The following is a 23,012-nucleotide window of genomic DNA, read 5'->3' as shown; positions in this document are numbered from 1 at the left end:
TGCTGAATAAATAATAGGCCTTGATGTGAAAAGGGTTGAAAACCACTGCTTTAAAGTCATTGTAATGCTACGGTGGGGATCCCCCCTAAGAACCCCTGGGGGTCCCCGGACCCACTTTGAGAACCACTTCTGTATATGCAACATTCCATGGTTTCCTTTAAAGGTTGTGCAGGTTACAATACAGTAGGGAATACAGCATCAATGGCAGCGGCAAGATTCCTGTCTGCTCAGCTTCACCGGCCGTTGCCCCTCAATCACATGGTACACAGCAAGGAGTATATTGAAGAGGGAGAGGTCACACACAACTTCTGATTCAAAGCACTGGGAGGCCAACTGGAGAAAGGAAGATTGATGGAATGCATTAAGGAGCACCCATTTTCATGTAATTAGTAGGCCTAACATAAAACCTGTTTTTAAAACAAAGAACATTGGCTTGTAGTATTTCAGCATGCTAACTTTCCAGGAAGAGGAAGAGAAGTAGCCATGAAATGCCGTGAGCGGCAGGAGTCTCTTCTTGGTTTTTAGACAGCTGGTGGATGGAAAATGAAGGCCGCGAGCGGCTTCCACTTGCCACGGAGGCAAGCATTTCCAGTTCTCTGGCCGACGATGCAAGTTGCAGCATGGGTGGAGCTTTAATGGCATTTCTATCTCTGGGACCCCCAATTTATATTGTAAAATCAATGTTAATTTAACTTTGCTGAGCGTGTACAAATGGAACCAAATGGACCCGTTAAGGTCCATTTTTTTTACACTCTTAGAGTTACAGAACAATAAGGGTCCATTTGGTTCCAAACTATCATTTAGCTAGCTGGGGACCCCCTGAAACTCCCTCAAGGACCCCTGGGGGTCCCTGGACCCCACTTTGGGAACCACTGAACTACTGTATCCCTTTAAGGCTGCACATCTAGTGCTTTCTGGAGAAGCTTTCCATAGGGTCAACAAGTTGGAAAATGTTTTTATGAAAAAATACAAAAAATACATTGTTTGCACTAATACTGTGTTGTGTATCGGTAGGCCTAACAAATCAGGTATTAGAATGCACTGTTTGGGGGCACGGAGGAACAGTCGGTAGTGCTGTCGCCTCACAGCTAGAAGGTCCTGGGTTCGATTCCCGCTGGGGACGTTGTGGGCGCTGGGGGCGTGCTCTCTCCTACGCGTCATCAGTGCAGTGGTGAAAGGTTCTTTCTGTGTGGAGTTTGCATGTTCTCCCCGTGTCCCCTAGGGTAGGTACCCTCACAAAAACATGCAGCAATCCTGGTCTCTAAACTACCTCCCCCTGGCCAGCCGGGGCGCCTGATGGAGGGGAAAGGAACTGGTCGGAATAACATTTCTGTTCCTTCCACGCGCTACGTCCGGCCGGGGAAACTCCCCCCTGTCAGGTGAAAAGAAGCAGCTTGGACTCATGCATAGTAGGAAGCATGAGGTCAGTCCACTGCCCCCCCAGGTTGGCAGAGGAAGTGTAGCGCCCAGGATTACATTAGATAATTGACACTGGGTGAAAAAATTGGTTGTAAATTGTGGGATATAAAAAAAAGAAGAAGAATGCACTGTTTATAATTCCTATTAGAATTCGGCATCTGCACGTATAATCAGTTTCTGTAGAACACGTGTAAGGTAAATCCTACAACTCATATTGCAATATCGGTCAGTTGATTTGACCATGCAAATAAGTCCTTTACATGAAAATGTTTGAGGACCTGATTTTTTGTATTTATTTATTTATGTTTTGCTGACGGTCAAACGGTATGCTATGCCTATTCAAAGTTTGCATTTTCAATTGAGTGGCCTTCAAGGAAGATGGCTGTGGGCTGTGGACTGTCTACATACAAGTTACAACTCTACATTATAACAAACGTGACGTATCTGACCTATCCTTTTTCAACATACTCCTTGGCGTACGGTAGTGGCCAATGTTGCCATGTCTGCTTATTATAAGTGACTTTGGACTTGTTTTCCTGTGCAGGTTGCATTTATTTGTTTATTTTTGTCAACAAACGTGTCAACAAATGTGTATTCAATTCGTCAACAAAACTGAAACAAATATTAAATTATAAGTATAAACAGACATATAGCTGCTGTCCTGTGCAGTTTGGGCATGAGAATAAGAAGTAGCCTACCAATACAGCACCCCACCCTTAAAGGTTTCATGACATTCATTTTCTTTTAGGTTTTATGACCTCAATTACACCCAAAAAACCTGAACGTTGGATTTGTTGTGGTCTGGCGTTTTCTCTGGCGTTTGGTAGCCCTTTGAGCTGCAATGAAAACAGGCAAAACAGTGAAAACAATGACATCTGCTGGCAAATCCCATTGACATAATTGCAATTTGCTGGCTCTTACATCACTAACAGAAGGAATATCAGAGCACTTGTTTGAGCCAGAAAACCCCAAACCACAGACAATCTACTGAATGTTAAAAGTTCAGGTTTTTTGGGTGCAAGTGAGCTCAGAAAACCTAAAAAACAATTAAGAAAAATTACAAAAACTTGTATTTAATTTGATGTCACTGTTGATGTACTGCCTGGCTTCAATCTCAAAATCAAACACAATAAAAGAAGGTTTGGATTGGAATGATTACATTTGGATTCACGTAGGCCTATATGAAATCTAGCTAGAATAATGATCAAATTAGCTTGTTTTATTTTTTTTTAGACCTGGCAACACTGGTATAGTGACCATTGCGTCATGACGTGAAGACGGAGGCAGGCCTGGTTATACTGTAATGTTGTGTTCCTGTTCCTCCCTCTCGTCTCATCTCCTCTCCTCTCGTCTTCCACCCTCCACCCGGCCCGACGGACTGATCACAGCACCGAGAGAGAGGATGTCCCATCAGACTGGCATTCAAGGTAAACCACAAACAAAGACACAGAAAGACAAAGACAAAGCAAAAAAACCCTCCTTGAGACGTGATTGAAATAGCTAACATTTGTCATGATGACAGTTTAAGAAGACCGCCAGATTATGGTAAAAAGCCACGGGAGAAGAAACCTGTAGATCAGATCTTCTGTTGTCGCATCAACCAGGCATCAACAACACAGGACAGGGCTGCCCGTTGCTTGCCTTGCACGCACGGCACGGCACGGCACGCACGGCGGCTTTGCTTGTGAATGAGAAGAATGCATGACAAGTGTTTCCAGCAGCAGCCGAGCCGAGGGATGCGTCTTTGCACTAATATGGTCATGGAGAATCCACTGAGATTAAGAATACCTAAACCTACCGCCGCGTTCATGCGTGTTGTGTTAATTCATTTTAACTCTCTGAGCGCGTTACAAATGTAACCAATTGAGACCCGTGCCGGGGAACATTTGGTTACATTTGTAACCGCTCAGAGTTGACCTGTGGAAACGAAGGATTTGCTTTTGCTGTGTATAGTACAAAGGTCCTTTTGTTGCGCGTGCGTGTATGCGCGTACGTGTGTGTGTGTGTGTGTGTGTGTGTGTGTGTGTGTGCGTGCGACTGTGCGTGCATGCGTGTGTGTGTGCGCAGTGATTGATGCGACTAAAACTAAAGCATCAATGTTTATGTAACAACTGGGCAGGGAACATTTGGGTGACCTATTTATTTGCACACAGCATCCATCTCTGGCCTCGCCAGTAATTACATGGGACAACTGGAATCTGCATGACATCTGAAGAAGAGACAGATGGACAAAGATTTCATGCTTCTATCCTATGTGGTCTGCGTTCAGTTAGGATACTATAGAGCGGTGCCCGTGGGGCCTCTACAGCGGTGCCCGTTGGGCATTTGCCTACTTGGAACGATGCAAGTTGGAAATGCATGCCCCACCCAGATATTATGCGTTGGAGCCTCTACAGCGGTGCTCGTTGGGCACTGGCCTACTTGAAACGATGCAAGTTGGAAATGTATGCCCCACCCAGATATTACCCGTGTCCCTTTTATGCCCAAATATGGAGTCTATGCAGACGTCAGAATGATGTCAGAACAGGCCAGCTCCATATATGGAGCCTGGGCAGGGGCCCGGGCAGAGGACTTTTTGAGGCGGTTCTGGACAACCGTACGTCCGACCGACTCGACACCGGGCACTGCACCCCCTGTGTTGGGGTGGAACGCGTGTGTCGAATTTGAAGTCGGTAGGGCGAACGGTTCTCCAGTTACGTGGATTACACACAGACGTACAGAGACTTGGTGATAGATGTAGGCGGCAGGCCTACACTAGATTGCTTAATATAATTGTGTAATGAGTATATTATAGAGCGTTGCAGTCCCGCCACCTTTCATGACGACGACTGGCCAAGGAAATAATTCCCCATTAATTTTTCTAATAGACATTTCGAAAAGTATTTATTTAAAGACCTTTAAAGCCGCGGACAAAGCCAACTCGGATCGTGACAAATCATGACAACAAACATAATATTTTGGGCCGATTACAAAGAAGAAAAACAACAAACAAAAGTGTTGTACCCTGCCCTTTTTGAGTGGTGCACTGAGTGGTTACGGAGCTATGTGTGGCTGGCTGGGTGCCTGGGTCACTGACTGGGTCTGAGCACGAAAATAGCATGGTTGTTTTTCACCACCTGTGCGCAACCTAACACACACACAAACACACACGCATATATTAACTGTATATATGATGATTTCGGGTGTGCCAGTAAAGTGACAGTACAGTACAGTAGAGGGTACAGTAGAGGGACCCCCACACGGTAACTCTTATTTCCTGGGCCTGTTGTCGTCATGAAAGGGGGCGTGACTGCGACGCTCTATAGTAGCCTAAGTATAAATTGGGTTAAAGTGGTTAAACTAGCTGACTTAACCACTTTCACTTAAACATTTTAAAATATAGCTGAAATAGCATATCTACAAGCTCACGCGACACATTATGTGCTTATATATTTGCTATTGTTGCTATTTTTGCACAAGTAGGGCATACATTTTCGGAAGGACGGGGGGAGGATCAACATATGGAATCTAAGGGTTTGATGAGGGCAGATCAACATACTGTCCGTGAGGTCAGATGTAGAGTTGCTGGCCGGCTTCATATATGCATATCTAGGTGATTATCCAGTCTTCTCCATGTATGGCTATCCAGGGTTTGATGAGGTCAGTGTCGTGATCTTCATAATGACGGCCATATGTGGAGACGGCCATATATGGAGCGTGTCACGAGGCGTGACTGACGGACGGACGGCCTGACTGACATGAAGTGTCACTGACATGAAATGCAGGTTTTTATAGTAAACTGCAATGGTCGCAATTATTTTATTTTGTATTTTTTATTTCTGCACATTATGAAAGTGGCTGTATGTGTTTTGACAGCTACCGGGGAAGTACGAGACGTATTTGCCAAGGCCAGGAATGGAGCCTTCCGCCTGATTAAAGTTGTCATCAACAATGGTAAGAACAAGTGATCTGTGCTATCTATAGAAGTATAGAGGGTATGCGCGTGACATCATCAAAGCAAAAACTACTTTCTGGCCTTGACAGCCCATACGTTAAATTCAAAATTTCACTCACTTCGCCACTCAATTTGCCACTCACTTTATGCATGCACATACCCTAGGGTATGTGCATGCATAAAGTGAGTGGCAAATTGAGTGGCGAAGTGAGTGAAATTAGTAAATATAGAGTCTATATTAGTAGGACTATAGGTCTATGAAACAGGTCCACTGTGCGTACACATTGGAGTGCTGTCAGTATCTGCATAGATAAGCAAATACTGTTTAGTGTTTACTAATGTTTGTGTCTACTGCCACATAAGTGGTCTTCCAAACCTTTCTCACTGTTAACATTCTTTATGTACAATAACAATACTAAAAAACATACAAATGTATAATTATATAAATGTATTATGCTAATTCAAAATACTAGACTAATACTTTAACTCAATGTGTTAGTGCAGGACTTGACATGAACCTTTGTCCGGGCACTACCCAGCAAGCCAAATGACGTCATGATGACGTTAAGATGACGTCCTCCGATGACTCCGGTGACGTTCAGGACTAGGCCAGATCACAGCCCATATGGGGATGATCTTTACGTCATTTCCAGGACGTCTTCACCAGTTGAAATAATATAGCTCATTCTGGGCCAGATCTGACTAGTTATGATTTGACTTAAGTTGATCTGACCTCAATCGGACTCTCTCTGATTCATCCAGGGACGTCCGTCTTAGTGGGCAGAATTTGTGTTGGTTGAAATCAGGTGATATTCTGGGACAGATCTGACTAGTCTTGGTTTGAACGTGATCTGGCCCCAATCGAGACGTCACTAATTTGTCCAGGTCCTGACCGTGCTTGCTGGGTAAAGTTACTTGTCCATGTACAAAGGGGCTGCTAATGTCCAATGGACAAGTACACGACATTAAGGCTTTCCGTACAAGTGCAGTAAAATTATTTTACTGCACTTGTACAGAAAGCCTTAATGTCAAGCTCTGTAGTGTAACTACAGTATGATTGATAAGGCCCCTTTCTGGAATCACAACCTGTTTAGGCCTGCTGTCCGGAGGTCGAATCCCTCTTAACCAGTGGTAACCAAACGTTTTAGCTCAAGACCCAAAAGAGAAAGTAGATCTTTGCCCGGGAAAATCTACTATTTTCACTGCTTTCACATTTATTTATTTATTGAAATTATTAGATTTTTCTTATTTTTCTGATTTATTTTTTTCCTTTTTTAAAAATCTTTTGAAATTATATATATTTTTAAATGTAGGAATAAAAATCACACCCGTGTGAAGTGAGGGGCGCTCTTATCATCATACATCATCTCATTCTGGCCAGTCATAATTTGCGTCCTTACTTTTCCGTCTTCACTTTTATCTTCAATGTTTGTGTTTACACAAACTCGGAAAGCTGGGCATAGGAGGTGCTGGCACCCCTCAAAAAGGGGATATGTTCTCGCGACCCATAAAAATTGGCCCGTGACCCAAAGATGGGCCCGACCTACTGTTTGGGAAACAGTGCTCTAGAGCAGTGGTTTTCAATCTTTTCTTTATATCAAGGCCCATTATTTATTCGGCATTTGAGCCACGGACCACCATTTGAGATTTTACATCATTTTAGAATGATTATTGAATGATTGTACTTGTTATGTGGATATATAGGCTACTGTAGCCTATCGGTGAGAGTGAGACACTGTTAAACCTAGGCTGGTTAAGGCCTGCCAATGTTACTTCGATTTGTATTGCAAATCCAGCCTCTCTGGGATGGTCTCCTGTAACACGGTCATTTAGCTCCAGAGGGCCACACTATTAGTGATTAACACTTTGACTCCTGAACACGAGTTGCACAAGTTACACAAGTTAATTGACTGTAGAACAGCTTCCCTCCCGTTCATGAGTTACACGAGTTTTTGTGTGTATCTGTCCACAGATACAAATTGTGCAAATAGCAGATCTACAAGCTCACAACGCATCGCAACGCTTGTAGAACTGCTATTTCCCCCCTGTCTTATATCATTTGACAATTTGGCCAATGTTTGACCAGTTTTTATAGTATAGTTTGTTGGTTACGTTTGATGCAGTAATAGTCTTTTTTTCTTTTCTTTTTTGAGGTATTGAAAAGGTCGTTAAAGTCCTTGAATTGTCACTTCACTGTCATCTGGGGACACAAAATCACGTGGGAACCCCCCTGGGGGTCCCGACCCACAGGTTGAGAACCACTGAGCTAGAAGAAGGTCCCAGTTCTTGGTCATTTGCATATGAGGCCAACTAAGCACATGCACATGTAGGCCTTCAACATGCCATCTGGGTTGTCTTCACTCCTCTTGTTTAGTCAAAACCAGTCACGACTGTGTTGAGGCCAGCGGTTTGAAAACATTCTGTCCAGAACATAGAGTTATATATAATAGAGACGTCATTGGATGTCTCCTCCCATCCACTTGCATTGAGTTTCTCACCCAGCGCATGAGGCGATTTCACTTCTTCTTCCGGGAATGGAACAGAGTGCATTCTGGGTATTTGTCCTGAGGACATTGTCTGTCCTCAGAGCAGCTAGTGCTGGGGACCACCAGGCAGCTTATGTGTCGTGTGTGTGTGTGTGTGTGTGTGTGTGTGTGTGTGTGTGTGTGTGTGTGTGTGTGTGTGTGTGTCCGTCCTCACTCAGAGCAGCTAGTGCTGGGGGCCACAAGGCAGCTTATGTGTCCTGTGTGTGTGTGTGTGTGTGTGTGTCCGTCCTCACTCAGAGCAGCTAGTGCTGGGGGCCACCAGGCAGCTTATGTGTCCTGTGTGTGTGTGTGTCCGTCCTCACTCAGAGCAGCTAGTGCTGGGGGCCACCAGGCAGCTTATGTGTCCTGTGTGTGTGTGTGTGTGTCCGTCCTCAGAGCAGCTAGTGCTGGGGGCCACCAGGCAGGCGTGTAAGAAATGGGACCAGGAGTACGATGCCTACATTCTTCCCCTTCTGGAAGACCTCATGCCCTCCTACCTCCTCTACCGGCTGGACTCCACCAACAACCAGGGCTACGAGTGGCTCTTCCTGGCCTGGACTCCTGACCCGTCCCCTGTGAGTACAACAACCATCATGGATGTCTGAGGCATGGAGAAATGGATTAGGGGACAGTTTGTTCATTTCATCAAAAAACTAACAAAAAAAAACAATCGTCGATTTCTTTTCCCCACTGACAAACAAAAGAATAACTAAGCTATGATGACTAAAACTAAGACTAAATATGACTAAAATGTTAGGGAGGGAGTGGGGAGAAGAGATCCAATAGAGACAAGCCATTTCATGTTTGGTTGCGCTCAAATGTTGAGCTTGTAGATCTGCTATTATCAGCATGCAAACAAGTGACTAAAACTAGACTAAAACCTTTCAGATGACTAAAATAAAATACATTTTATTCAAAAGACTATGTCTAAACTAGAGCTCTTCACGGGTCAAAAAAAATTGTTCCGAAATCCGAAATTAATTTGACATTTTACCGATTCCGACCCGTTCCGAAAATATTTTCAAATAGTTAAATCAAACCCGAATGGATTCGTGACAATTTCATCCGATTCCGACCTGTTCAGAGATTTCTTTCAAATGGCGGCGCCGAGCCCGACCGAGATCCGATTATTTCCGACATTCCGAGAGACACAACTCAGCCAGGCAGACAAATGTGGACTATATGAAATAATATAGCAGACGTATTGACCAATTACCATTTTATGATTTAAAGCGCGAGAGAGAGAAAGAGAGAAAGTCACAGACAGACAGAGAGAGAGGTTCCCTGCAGGCTGCGCGCTGCAGCAGAGGGTGAGAGAGAGAGACCTGTCTCTTCTCGTCTCCTCAGCGTGCATGCATTTAAAATTAACCAAACGGATCATTTGTTTTTTACACACAATCATCAGAGTTTTAGTAGATCATGTATCGGTCTTGGCTGAATTGAATATTAACAAGGCGCGCCACTCGATGCACTTATAAACAGCTCAGCTCCTACTTTGCTAGTCTCTTCTTTATCCACGTGTGGGGAATGGGATACACAGGAGAGTTTTCATGGTTGCTTTAACCTTCTTATATTAATTTGATTTGAGCTTTGCTAGTTTGCTTTCACCTCGTTGAGGTCAACTGTTGTCGAGATCCGTGATCGTGATATAAAGTGTAATTGCACGGCAGTGTTTTCATTCAAATCAGCGCAAGGCAAACCATACAGGACGGGGCCTTGCATTGCGTGGTACGTCTTGCGCTGCTGATCCTAAACCAGCATAATCATCACACGTAACACAGCCGTTCATGTCGCTGGAACATTAACCTGATCCTAGGTCAGCCTAAATTATCACACTTTAAACAACTTTTTTCCCCGTTTTTCTCCTCCGCAGCGCTGCGCAGCAGTAGCCTGGTTAATAAACCAGACCGAATCAGCCGTTGGCAAAAAAAAGTTGCCTACCAGCGGATTACCGCGACAGTGTTGTGTGATATTAGTCTGGCTTATTAGCCAGGCTAGCGCAGCAGAGCGCACATGCAGTGGACAGAGAGGAGGGTATACAGTCAGACTGGCACACAATCACAGTGTGTGTGATTATCACACACTGATTGAATATGTTGAATATGTTGCAACAACAACAAAAAAAGCATTACCCACACACGTCACAGACACACACACAGTAGCCTACGGGTCTTCTCGGATCCACTCGGACATTACACATAATGATTGACTGACCCGAGTTCCGAGGGGGATACGTCCGATTCCGACCCTGCCCGAGTGATTACAATAAAACACGACTCCGACCCGAGTGTGTGTGTGTGTGTGTGTGGGCATACATGTGTGAATTCATACAGTGGTCTGTGTTGGTATTGTGCGTATGAAGTGTATTATTTCTATTGTCGGTTAAAGAGAAACGCTGCCTCATACCAGTGTTGATTTCGTTGACTAAAACTAAGACTACGTTATTTCACTGACGAAAACTAAATGAAAACTAAGGTATGATGACTAAAACTAAGACTAAATATACTGACAATTTCGTCAACAAATACAAACTAGACTAAATGTTAGGAAGGGACTAGTGGACAAGAGATCCAGTATAGGCCTAAGTCATTTTACACTTTGTTGCATGCTGAAACGCGTGAAACTGCGACACGTGAGCTTGTAGATTGGCAATTTTGACGGCATCAAGGCCCACCAAAATACATTTTAGTCGACTAAATCAACTGTAGATTTAGTCGACTAAAATCTTATGATATGTCGATTAAAACACTAAAACATTCCATGTGACTAAAATGTGACTGAAACTAAATAAACTATTGAAGAGACTATGACTAAAACTAAAATCAAAATGTGCTGCCAAAAACAACAGGGCCTCATACATGGTCACAGCTTGCTCAAACTGTGGGGTGTCTGTCTGGCTGCCCAGATGAGGCAGCCCATTGTGGGAGTGAAAAGTGTTTTGCAATTCTAATGCTCCGTTTCCAATTTCAAACAGAGGCCGCTGTCTTTTAAGTGAGCAGGAAGCGAAAAATATGGCTTTAATCCCAAACAATCAGACCCGGCTGAACTGAGTGGTGTTGTTGGGGTGTCTGACTAGTGTGTGTCTGACTAGTGGGTGTCTGACTAGTGGGTGTCTGACTATTTGTTTTCTTAGTCGGTGTCTGACTAGTGGGTGTCTATTGGTTTTCTTAGTGGGTGTCTGACTAGTGGATGTATGACTAGTCGGTGTCTGACTAGTGGGGGTGTCTGACTAGTGGTTGTCTGACTATTGGTTGTCTGACTATTGTGTGTGTATATCATTGTTATGTTGATGACACCCATTTGTATTTTTCTTTTAAATCCTCTCAGCATTCTAAGTTTATAAGCATTATAATCTATTTTAAAAGAATGTCTAAATTCTATTAAGGACTGGATGTCCCAAAACGTTTTACAGTACCCTGACAAGACTGAAATCCTGATTATAGGACCCGAGAGCACCCACTGTGAAATACAGCAGTCTATGGGTATAACAGTAAATTTCACAAAGGTGTCAAAAAAACCTAGGTGTGCTATTCGATCACCAAATAAATTTTGAACCACATGTAAAAAAGGTTGTCCAAACATGCTTTTTCCAATTGAGAAACATTGCCAAAATCAAGACGTTACTAACACCACAAGACCTGGAAAAACCTATCCAGGCTTTTATTTTGTCCCGTTTGGACAATTGTAATTCCTTGTTTACTACATTGAGTCTATTTCTATGTACTGTTTTTGCTTCTCTGTTTCTTATTTTATCGTTGGTTTATCTCCGATTGTGATGTTCTTGTTTTATTCCTATTATTTTATTGTACAGCACCTTGTAACAACTGTTTTGAAAGGCGCTTTATAAATAAAATGACCTTACCTTGCCTATTGGTTGTTGGCTCACAGCTTCCCACTCTCAGTTTCCCAAAAAAACGTTGCTTCCCATCATGCACCTGTGCACAGTGTGAAGCTCCACAGCGCCACTTTCTCACCTGTTGGTACCCTAAACATAGGGACATACATAGATAGGGGCACAGGGACAGACATTGCTGGTCATTGGAGTGGCTTCACCACTCAAAAACCAGACTTGACATTTTGCAGCTTTGCATCCGCGTTGCCTTTGGCGCCGTGGGTGCACTGAGCAACGGAGCGGTGCGATGCGTGTTACCAAAAACGACGAAACAAGCCTTTTTCTTTTCTTTTCTTCCCAGGTTCGACAGAAGATGCTGTATGCTGCCACGAGGGCCACGTTGAAGAAGGAGTTCGGCGGCGGGCACATTAAAGATGAGATCTTTGGCACAACAACGGTATGTCGCTACTTTCACATAACACACATGTACTGTATATTATATGTACACAGACATATGTGAACAGTCAGGCATCACTTAGGTTGTGAATGATTCAAATGTCTCCAGATCTTTGCTGTTATGTTGTGATACAGTGCATACATGCTGACAGTTACAGTTCTCTGTACCTTAATTTATACTCTAGTACAACGGAGATTGTACTACGGCCTACCACATGTCGCAAAGTGTGTGTGTGTGTGTGTGTGTGTGTGTGTGTGTGTGTGTGTGTGTGTGTGTGTGTGTGTGTGTGTGTGTGTGTGTGTGTGTGTGTGTGTGTGTGTGTGTGTGTGTGTGTGTGTGTGTGTGTGTGTGTGTGTGTGTGTGTGTGTGTGTGTGTGTGTGTGAAATAAGTCATTGTTTTGGGTGAACTACTCATTTAATGGGTATCCGCACAGCTGACAGTCCTCTCTCTCTCTCCCCAGGATGAAGTGTCTCTCGGCGGGTATAGGAAGTACCTGGTCTCCCTGGCTGCCCCACTCCCACTGACCGCGGCTGAGGAGGAATTACGGCAGATCAAACTGAACGAGGTGCTTCTACACAAACATACACACAAGCCTTCCCGCGTCCGAAACGGTCGAGAAATGACAGAGGTCCCCGACGGCGGCAATGGGAAGAAGGAAACTGCGGGATTTGACAGCCTCCACTTCATGTTTCAGCTGTGTTTTTAAACCCATTATTGTGCCCTTCACATGTAGTACCGGATGGCTACACATCGTAGACACACATGCACACCCAGGGTGAATAGTATGTGTACTTTACTGTATGTTTAGGCAGATGTAACTTTGGAAAGATATTATATAGTGTGAACAGTGCATTTTGACCACAAAATATCTGTGTATTCATCTGTGCTTTTGTCCATGTGAACAATGAACTCAGGCTTGCGCTGAAAGACAATAGATACAGATAAGATATTTAAAGTACAGCATAATGTCCGTACTGGCCTCCTTTAATACCGGCTTGTTATCATCCAGATAAGAGCTCGACTAGGTACCATACAGGATATCATGTTCATACAGCATATTGCCAAGTCAAAAATGGAATACCTCAGTATATCAAATGGCTGGGGGATACCACTGACATGGACACAAATAAATTGGTTGCGTGCAGGAAAATACACACGCGCGCACACACTGGACATACTATCTGATTTTTGCAGTCAATAAGGCTTTTCAATGTGTCTGTATAAATGCAACCAATATGGCGTCAGATGCATTAGCCTGTGGTGAAGGCGCTAGGCTCAAAGCAGGCAACAATCCATACTGGATCGATGAGGCTGAGCGATTTTCCACGCCAGACTAAACAGGAGCCTACATTTTCTGACCTATAACGAGGGATTTGATACTGTCCTAGTGCAGGTCCGATTGTCTTACAAAAAGCCACATCACCCGAAAGCTGAGCAAATTGATGTGCTGCTGTGTAGATTATGATACGGGCTCTAAAGGGGTATATATTTGGCACACAGCTGGTCCTTTCGTACGTCTGAACTCCGAAAACTCCCTATTTTGACATTGGCTTCCCCGTCCCTGTCCGTCTGCTCGAATACTTCATTTTAATCATTAATATTTGTCGCAAACTATATAGCAAAATGGGAGGTTGTGAACTTGTGAAGTTCCTGAAAATACACCTACACCACAAGCATGTGAATGACATGTGTCGCACACGTGACACTCAAGAATTGAACCCGGGTTCAAGTCTCCCACGTGGGAAAGCAACATATCAAGAGGGAATCACCCCCTTGGCCATGCGTTTGGACTCCACACGCAGCCACATTTCTAATATAGATATTGTTTATTTTCAAATAGACAGTGTATTATATGGTTAAATTGGTTAAACTCATTTTGATGCATATTATATATCTAATGTTACTGTCAAGGACCCCTGGCGGTTTGTCATGCCAGTAACCCATCTGTATAAAACAGATAATTCTGCACTAATCTACATGTGCTGGACGGAAGCAAAGAGGCTTTCAGATAATTTATTATTCATTTGTGGACAGCGAGAGAAGCTGTACAAGGGTGGACAGGGGGGAAAAAATGACTTGACCACATGAAACCTAGCATTGTACTGATTCGATCGGCTATAGTTTTGGTGCAGACTAGCGGGGAAAAGGAGCAGACCTAGTGTAGTGCCCTGGCGGATGGGTAAATGGTAAATATGGTAAATATAGCGCCTTTATCCAAGGGGCTTTACAGAGATTGTGCATTATACATTCACCCATTCACACACACATTCACACACCGATGCCGGAGGAAACCATGCAAGGCACCAACATGCACATCAGGAGCAATTAGGGGTTCGGAGTCTTGCTCAAGGACACTTCGACCTAACTCTGGGGGAACACGGGTTCGAACTGGGAACCTTGCGGTTCCCATCCGGTCACTATCCCTGAGCCAATAGAGCACCGAAGTCTGACGTCAATATCGGCAGAGTGCGCAAGTCCACGGGCTCATGTACTTTTTATTTGCTTTGTAATCCCCATAGGAGGATTTTAGATAAATCCTCATATAAGAACTGTGTTTGAAAAATAAACATGTCATCCCAGCCGTTTCACTCATAAGGATATGAAGAATCAACTGACTGAGAGAAAACGCTAATGTTACTGCTGCTGAATTAGTTACATTTTTGCTAGAAACAGACGGTATCAAATATGAGTGACTGACGGTCGTAAACGACACAGAGCCACCTCCCCGACAATTTCGCCGAGACACTTTGTTTATTTTTGAACCACAATGCTTATATGAGATGATTTTAAGATGACCCCATCTTATTCTCCATAGAGAAATTACTTCGAAACAGGGGATGAGTGACAGAGCGAGTGACGTCAGGACGGCACTCTTATGCCGCCCCCGATGGGGTTTAAGTTGTTAAGAGCGAGTCTCAATTGGGCCGGACACTGTTTTGTTTACGTCTGTTTCTCCAGTGAAATGAAGAGATGCACTGATGTTCTGATGAATATTGGTGTCGGATCCGGTCAGCCAGACAGTGAGAGGGAGAGAGGGAGATGAGGAGGGAGGTAGAAAGTAGAGCCTTCGATGTATCGGTCATTTTGGGTGCCGATGCCCGACATTGGACATCTGTGTTTATTTAATCCGATGTCCCGATGTTTATACAGGAGGGGGGAAAGTATTTAGTCCATCCTCAAAAATCACCCCTGTGTTACAACATCATGATGTCTATTTGCTCAGACACTATGACAAAATTGTCAATGAGAATTTAGGACGGAAATATACACTAATAGCTGAATACAGGAGGGCATATGGGGTGCATTTCATTTTGAAAAAAATGTTTTATGTGCCAAAACATTTTATTTAAATGTATTCAATGTATTCTATTGTTAACTTGAATTAAAAAATATATATTTAGACGTTTTTAGAAGTTTTTAAAATGTATTTTGTATTATTTTAATTGATTACTAAACATCGGTCCAAAAGATCGGCATCGTATCGGCATCGGTGGTGTAGGTCTCTCAAAAATCGGCATCGGACCCAAAAATATGGCATCGGTAGTAGAAAGAGCTGGGGAGTGAGGGGGATTAAGGGGGTCAGGGAGGGGAAAAGACAGCGGGAGGGAGAGAGATGGAGGCAGGCAGACAGACAGACAGACAGACAGACAGACTTTTTTTTTTAAATTATTCATAATGTGAATAACATTTTCCACATGGTTCTGTTAAATATAGATGTTGTGGCCAGGACAGGTTTCCCATTTTCCTTCTTAATATTAGAGAAATGTTCTCTCCTCTCCTGTAGGTTCAGACAGACATCAGTGTGGAGACTAAGCAGCATACCCTAGCTGGCGTGGCGTTCCCCATGCAGAGGGAAGCCACCCAGGCTCTGGAACAGTTCAGGGCCAAGAAGATCAACTATGTCCAGCTGGTCAGTATATGATCTGTCAATGCTACAAGAGTAGGAGCTATCTATAGATGTTTAAAAGAATGAACTGCACACATGATGCACATTATGATTATGATTCAGCTTGGGTTTTTTCACACTGACATGGCATTAAGTACATAATCAATTACCTCATTTATCAAAGTGGTGTAGACCAAAGAACGGGCGAACGGTGGGATCACCGCAATTGTCACCGAATGTATCATTCCAGCGTGACTTTGACTTTTGATGTCAGATCTCACGTCTGGTCTGAGCTCGTATATGCTTTTTATTTGTCTGCACCCGTAGACATGCGGAGCAGCATTGGCATCTCTGGACACATGTATCTCAAAATGTATATTTTGGGTTGCATAGGATACACTAATAAATAATCCCTGTGCAAATATAACAGTTTATAAAGGCATACCAAGTGAACGCCAAGTGACAATGACAAGCAAATGAACATGGCCAACAATCTAACATAGCCTATTTGCAATGTTATAATTTAGGTGTTTAATCATTCACTCATTTAAACAAGTGCTTTAACAGTCATTCGGATAAGATTGCAGATCTGGATCAGACCTATAGGCTATACAAGTGCTTATGCAAGAGCATTTTTTGGAGTCGGGACCTTTGGCGCTGTAATCCTTTCATGGACAGTGAGGTCTTCAAACCTATACAGAAACTACGTCCTCTGGACTTATGTGCAGTACAACCTATTGGATAAAAAACAAAACTCTCCAAACCTGTGCCCAGTGCAAGTGATCTTCACGCTGTGGATTTATTTGGGCCACCGGGATATCTGTGTGTGTGTGTGTGTGTGTGTGTGTGTGTGTGTGTGTGTGTGTGTGTGTGTGTGTGTGTGTGTGTGTGTGTGTGTGTGTGTGTGTGTGTGTGTGTGTGTGTGTGTGTGTGTGTGTGTGTGTGTGTGTGTGTGTGTGTGTGTGTGTGTGTGTGTGTGTGTGTGTTCTGGAATAACGTTCCATCATCTTTTTTTTCTTTTTTTTTTTACAGGAGATTGACTTCAGGAATGAATCCATTAAGCTGTCCAGCACCGTGCCCACAGAGCTGAAGGAGCTGCCTGCACGGATACCGAAAGAAGCTGCGCGTTATCACTTCTTCCTCTACAAACACTCCCACGAGGGCGACTACCTGGAGTCCCCAGGTAACAATGCCATACTTATAATAACCCATTAAGGACTGGAACGCATCTGTGTCACCTTAGCTTTTAACCACTTTAAAGGTGCGTTCAGACTTGAATTTAAATATTCGCCTCGTTTCGTCCCGTTTGTGCTGCACCAGGTCGTGCCGCGCCCGTTCGCGTTGCTCGCGCATCTTCTCGCCTTTGCATTGACTTTGTATGTAATCGTGCAGCTCTAGCCTCTAACCATCCAAGTCTGAACGCACCTTAACAGTTAATCTACACTTTAGCTGTTGAAAAATAGCAGATATAGTGCCGCGCTATGAGCTTGTAGATCTGCCATATTTTCAGATGGGGGTCCGGCGGCCAAATACTTATAATATTTGGGGTCCTTGACATGAAAAAGTTTGAGAACCACTGTTGTAGAATCAGGTTTTTCAGAAAATAATCAGATCCTCATGTCTCAATGGGTAAATGCAAATTCAACAAAGCATGGATACGCATAGATTAATACTAAAGATCCTGAGAAAAGTCTTCATTCATCACTAATGTTTTGCGTGTTTTTTGTTGTTGCATACACTGAATCTCACTTCTGCTATCGGGCACTCGTATGTGCCACAAATCATGCGTAGCTGTTATTAGAATGCCTTATACTTACTTCATGCAAAATCAATTATAATAGTGCATTTTACTTAACTTACAATTACAATAGGGATTGTATGTGAAAATGTAGTAGGAAATGAACAAAGAGCTTTGTGAATGAGGCCCAATACCTTTAAAAACAATACCACTACCAAATAAACTGCAGTACTGCCTCATCCATCCGTGTGTGTGTGTGTGTGTGTGTGTGTGTGTGTGTGTGTGTGTGTGTGTGTGTGTGTGTGTGTGTGTGTGTGTGTGTGTGTGTGTGTGTGTGTGTGTGTGTGTGTGTGTGTGTGTGTGTGTGTGTGTGTGTGTGTGTGTGTGTGTGTGTGTGTGTGTGTGTGTGTGTGTGTGTGTGTGTGTGTGTGTGTGTGTGTGTGTGTGTGTGTGTGTGTGTGTGTGTGTGTGTGTGTGTGTGTGTGTGTGTGTGTGTGTGTGTGTGTGTGTGTGTGTGTGTGTGTGTGTGTGTTGCAGTGTTCATATACTCCATGCCAGGCTATAAATGTAGCATCAGAGAGCGGATGCTCTACTCCAGCTGTAAGAATCCTCTCCTTCACACTGTGGAGAATAGCCTGCGACTCCAGATAGCCAAGAAGGTAACACGCACGCACGCACGCACACGCACAGTGGTGGAAAAAAGTACACAAATGTTTTAGTTAACTTTTTCGCTGCTATCTACGTTTATAAACGTAGCTAGGCTATCGGTACCTACTGGTGCTAACTACGCGTACGTTCGTAGACAACCGTATACTCCATATATGAAAGCAGCGACCATCAATTTACCTTTTAGCATTGCTCCGGTTAGTATGTAGAGCCTCCGTCCCCACCAGCTATGGGATTTTTACATCCAGCTCTATTGAGCCTCCATTATAACAGGATTTTCAAAGCACTGTATCTCAAAAGGTTTGAGCGCTGTCCATGGTGAGCCGTCGCACATCCGACGATCGTAAATCCTTTGTGAGTTTGTATCGCTTCGCTGAGCACATGTAACTGGTTGTAATGATAGCTAAGGGGTCTGAGCTAACTGATCACTGTGCTCATAACAAAAGCCCCCACCTCCCTGAATAACCCGGAAAGGAAACAAGGATCGTAGAGTTAGAGTGGACGGGTGGCATTCCTTAGGTGTGCCTATGCTGCCACCTAGAGGCAGCGAAAAAGTTAAGTAAAGGTATCGATACAACATTGTAAAAATACTAGTAAAAGTATTACAATGTCTTAATATCTCATTTGACAAAAATATGAGTTCATACAAATACTTCTGTCTTTTACCTCCCCATACACACAAATTGAAATAAAATTGAAATAAATCTTTAAAGATGGAGTGCCGTGATTTTTCCCCCCCCAATGAACTGCCAGAACTGGTGGGCGTGTCCACATACAAATTTCAGCCTGGGCGAACGACCCAGGAAAATTGGCGTAGGAGTGAACCGTGTATTTCCCCAACCAATAACGGTGCAGAGGGGCGTCACTCCAAATTTGGACACACACACATGCACAAGTGTACGACTGCATGTAAACACGCTTGTACACTGCTGCCGTGCCAAGTATTTTTTTCTCAAGGGCACACTGGCACCGCGGCAGGTCCAACTTAAGCGATAACGGTGTCAACGCTTTGTGTGCTGCAGATGGAGATCGACAACGGGGACGAGCTTACTGCCGACTTCCTGTATGAGGAGGTTCATCCGAAGCAGCATGCTCACCAGCAGGCCTTCGCCAAACCCAAGGGCCCCACAGGAAAGAAGGGCGGGCGCAGGATCACGCGGCCGCCTGGCCATGGTGACATAGACGACTAAAAACGGCAATAACAAAGGGGAAGAAGGAAACGAAGAAAAACACCCCTCCTGTGATCGTCCACGATGGGACATTCCAGGAAGTAGTGCAGAAAGGACCCTTTTACCTTTGAAATAATTCCATTACTAATCCTTTTAAAAACCCTTTATTAACCTTATTCATGTGGCAGCCTTTTTGTTTTTACGTCATACTCGGCTAGGAAACCACACCCGAGTATGACATGAGAACAAAATGGCTGCCACGTGACATGTGGTCAATAGGAATCCAGGTAGTTGAACTTAACTATGCACACACACATTTAAAAAAAGCCATATTAACACACGCGAACCTGTGAACTAATATTTGTAGCTCCCTAGACCACAGCCTAACTCTCTGTACTGTAGCTGCGTTGCAATAGTCAAGAATGTATTTGAAAGGAATATTTGGGGAAAGCATTCTGACGAAATTTATTTCCCTTTGTTTAGTAAATATTTTATATTTTACGGGGCACGAGTAGCCTAAGTTTGTGTACGTAATGATTTTATTAACATTAAAAGGTAGCTAAACGTTTTTGCATTACAGGGTAATTATACGAGTGCCATTGAAATGTGCACTGATGATGGTCAAGTGAAATCTCTGTTGTCTGTTAATATCTTGGTTTATATGAAGTCTTTTTTTCTTTTATTTTGTTTTACTGTTTGCAGAATACCAATTGAGCAGTTTCTTAGCTTGTGAGTGACTGGTACAATGGTACGTTGTATGTAACCCTTAACGAGATGTCTATCCTCTACTCCAGTCAGTTGTTCTCAACATTGTGGGTCCCCACATGATTGTGAAAGTAACTATAAAAACTGGTCAAACACATTGGCCAAATTGTCAAATATAAGAAAGAAGGAAAGATTGTGAAAAATCAGGAGTAACGATGCCTGGTAGTATATTGTCAAAAAATGCCTAAAGTTAAATGGACTTGGGGGAAAGCCGTCCGTATTCATGTCGAAATTAAGCGTTCTTTTTTTTTGTTAGGCCCTTTTGCCTAGTGCCCAGGTAGCTCAGTCGGTAAGGCGCTCACCTTCGACACGCAAGGGTGTGGATCCCGGCAGATCTTGGTGGAAGCAGCAAACGATAACTTTGAAGGCCGAAGTGGAGAAGGGTTCCATGTGAACAGCAGTTGAACATTTGGTCAGTCCTATTTCCTCCGCTTAGTAATATGCTTAAATGAAGACGTAGGAGCTGAAGGTGTCCCAGTGGTCTAGTCGTACACGTTGTAAAATGGGATACACTCCCTCGTTTCTAGTCTGATATCTACAATAATCCATTTACTTACCTTTTAATTTCTGTATCACAGTTGTCCCTTTTTGGGGGGGAATTATATTACATGATTATGTAATGCAGTAAATGAAGGAGTCTGTGCAGAAGTTTGGGATAGGGTTTGCTGAACAGTATCATGTGGATTATCATAAATAACTATTTTTCTATGCCTTTCCCGTTTGGTTCTCTCCTGTAAGCCAAGTCTGAAAATAGGTGTCAAGTTAATTGAATAATGTTTTTTTTTCTTCTTCGTTTCATGGGAAAAAGAACATACCTGTGTGTCCGTCCATCATCTTGCTGTTTCACACCAGAACTACAGATATTAATGCAATAGGGTTGAACCAGCTTTGTTCACTTCAATATGCTGCATGTGTTCAACGGGTGAGATGGGGTTGAATTTGCACCCTCAAATGCTGTTCTTGGTCCTGTTTAGTACTATAGACGAATAACGGTTTAAGTCAAATTTGTATTCTGACCCCTCCACGAAAAGGCCTAGTTGTCCTGACCCCTTATCCATCATTTATACATTATGGATAATTAGTGTGGACTTAAACTGTTATTCGTCTATAGTACTCTATTGTTGATCATATTTTTATCAAACCAGTCCAAATAATTCATTCCATGAATAACTCCCTGTAAGGGACCACGTACTGCTCGATATGCTTAGGGCATATGATATAGACTGACTGTGCATTTAATTATAATAGTGCATTCAAAGAATAATTAGCTGAAGGAACTTCTTGTCTGGTAAAGTGCAACGGAGAACGCTGATTGAAAATAGGCAGACCACTATTAAATGTATGTCCTCTAGAAAGGTACTATTGTATTTTGTTCTGCCCCTTTAATGGCCAGTAGGAGGCACCAAATTACACTTGCCATCATGGGAAGTGTTATTTGGGGCCTCCTAGTTGCCATTCAAGTGGCTGAACATGATTTCATTCCACTTGAATCATAGTTGGGAGTTGTGTTTTGAATGCAATGTCTATGAAAGTTAAGGACATTAAAATATTTAAATCAGTTGCTTATGAGAGTTGCATGAGAGTTCATTATGTGTCTTCTAACTGCATTCCATGATATGGGCTGGCGGAAATGAAACAATAAATGATCACATAGTGATATTTGCCAGGTGAAAGAAGCGCTGGTTTCTTAAAGGGATAGTTCAGATTTTTTTAACTTAAGTTGTATGAAATACTTGCCATTAATATAGTGGTTGCAACTGTATTAATTGATTGCCCGAGTCCCATGGTGGGAGTTCTGCTCTGGTTTTGGTCAATATTAAGTAGTTCCGGTCATTTCGTGGGGGGCACTGGGGCCACGCAGTAAAAGTAAATTAATCCACAAAACGAACGTAATTTGTATTGTTGACCTATTTCTAAAATATTAGCGTGACTTTCGTTCAACTTTGACCCCTCTATCACATGGAACTATTTTTTGGGCGTAGTGATATGGACACAAAAAACATAGTTCTGTGTGATAGAGGGGTAAAAAAAGAACGAAAGTTGCACTAATATTTTAGAAATAGGTCAACAATACAAATTACGTTAGTTTTGTGGATTCATTTACTTTTACTGCGTGGCCCCCAGTGCCCCCCACAAAATGACCGGAACTACTTGATATTTCACCAAAACCAGAGCAGAACTCCCACCACAGGACTCGGGCAATCAATTAATACAGTTGCAACCACTATATTAATGGCAAGTATTTCATACAACTTAAGTTCAAAAAATCTGAACTATCCCTTTAATATTTAGTAACAAACGCTCCTCTGAACCGGCCAGTCTCAATCATAACATTACGTTACATAACATTGGGTGTCTCTAAAGATTTATGTTACCTGCTTCCTGTCATAGACATAATATATAAAGGCTAGATGGCTCAAGGCGGAGTCTCTGACGTAGTTCACCCGGCGGCCGTCTTGCTGAGGGGCTACAGTACAGTATGTTCTAATCCAGCTCAAACAAAAATAGTCACTCAAATCTTGACGGATTTACAAATGGGTTGGTTTAATACAAACGTTATCAACGTGGCTATGATTCAGGACGCTTATCTGCTTAATTTTATTTTTTATAAAAATGTCAT

At 43.1% G+C, this 23,012-nt stretch overlaps 1 protein-coding gene across 2 annotated transcripts in view; it reads left to right on the top strand.

Annotated features, from left to right (window-relative positions):
- LOC306916636 (twinfilin-1-like) overlaps positions 1-21,953 on the top strand; it is a 41,737-nt gene extending 19,784 nt beyond the window's left edge. For both annotated transcript variants that reach the window (XM_079494602.1, XM_079494601.1), the window contains exons 2-10: positions 2,653-2,846; positions 5,275-5,352; positions 8,275-8,453; positions 12,072-12,167; positions 12,629-12,733; positions 15,953-16,078; positions 17,087-17,237; positions 18,330-18,451; positions 19,481-21,953. In XM_079494602.1, the coding sequence (XP_079350728.1) occupies positions 2,723-2,846; positions 5,275-5,352; positions 8,275-8,453; positions 12,072-12,167; positions 12,629-12,733; positions 15,953-16,078; positions 17,087-17,237; positions 18,330-18,451; positions 19,481-19,648 (1,149 nt within the window). In that variant the 5' untranslated portion in view covers positions 2,653-2,722 and the 3' untranslated portion in view covers positions 19,649-21,953. The remainder of the gene's footprint in view (positions 1-2,652; positions 2,847-5,274; positions 5,353-8,274; positions 8,454-12,071; positions 12,168-12,628; positions 12,734-15,952; positions 16,079-17,086; positions 17,238-18,329; positions 18,452-19,480) is intronic.
- Positions 21,954-23,012: the final 1,059 nt, after the last annotated feature.

The sequence above is a fragment of the Electrona antarctica genome, assembly GCF_951216825.1.
Source record: "Electrona antarctica genome assembly, chromosome: 23".
Lineage (NCBI taxonomy): Eukaryota > Metazoa > Chordata > Actinopteri > Myctophiformes > Myctophidae > Electrona > Electrona antarctica.
This window is presented reverse-complemented; position numbering and strand designations above follow the sequence as displayed.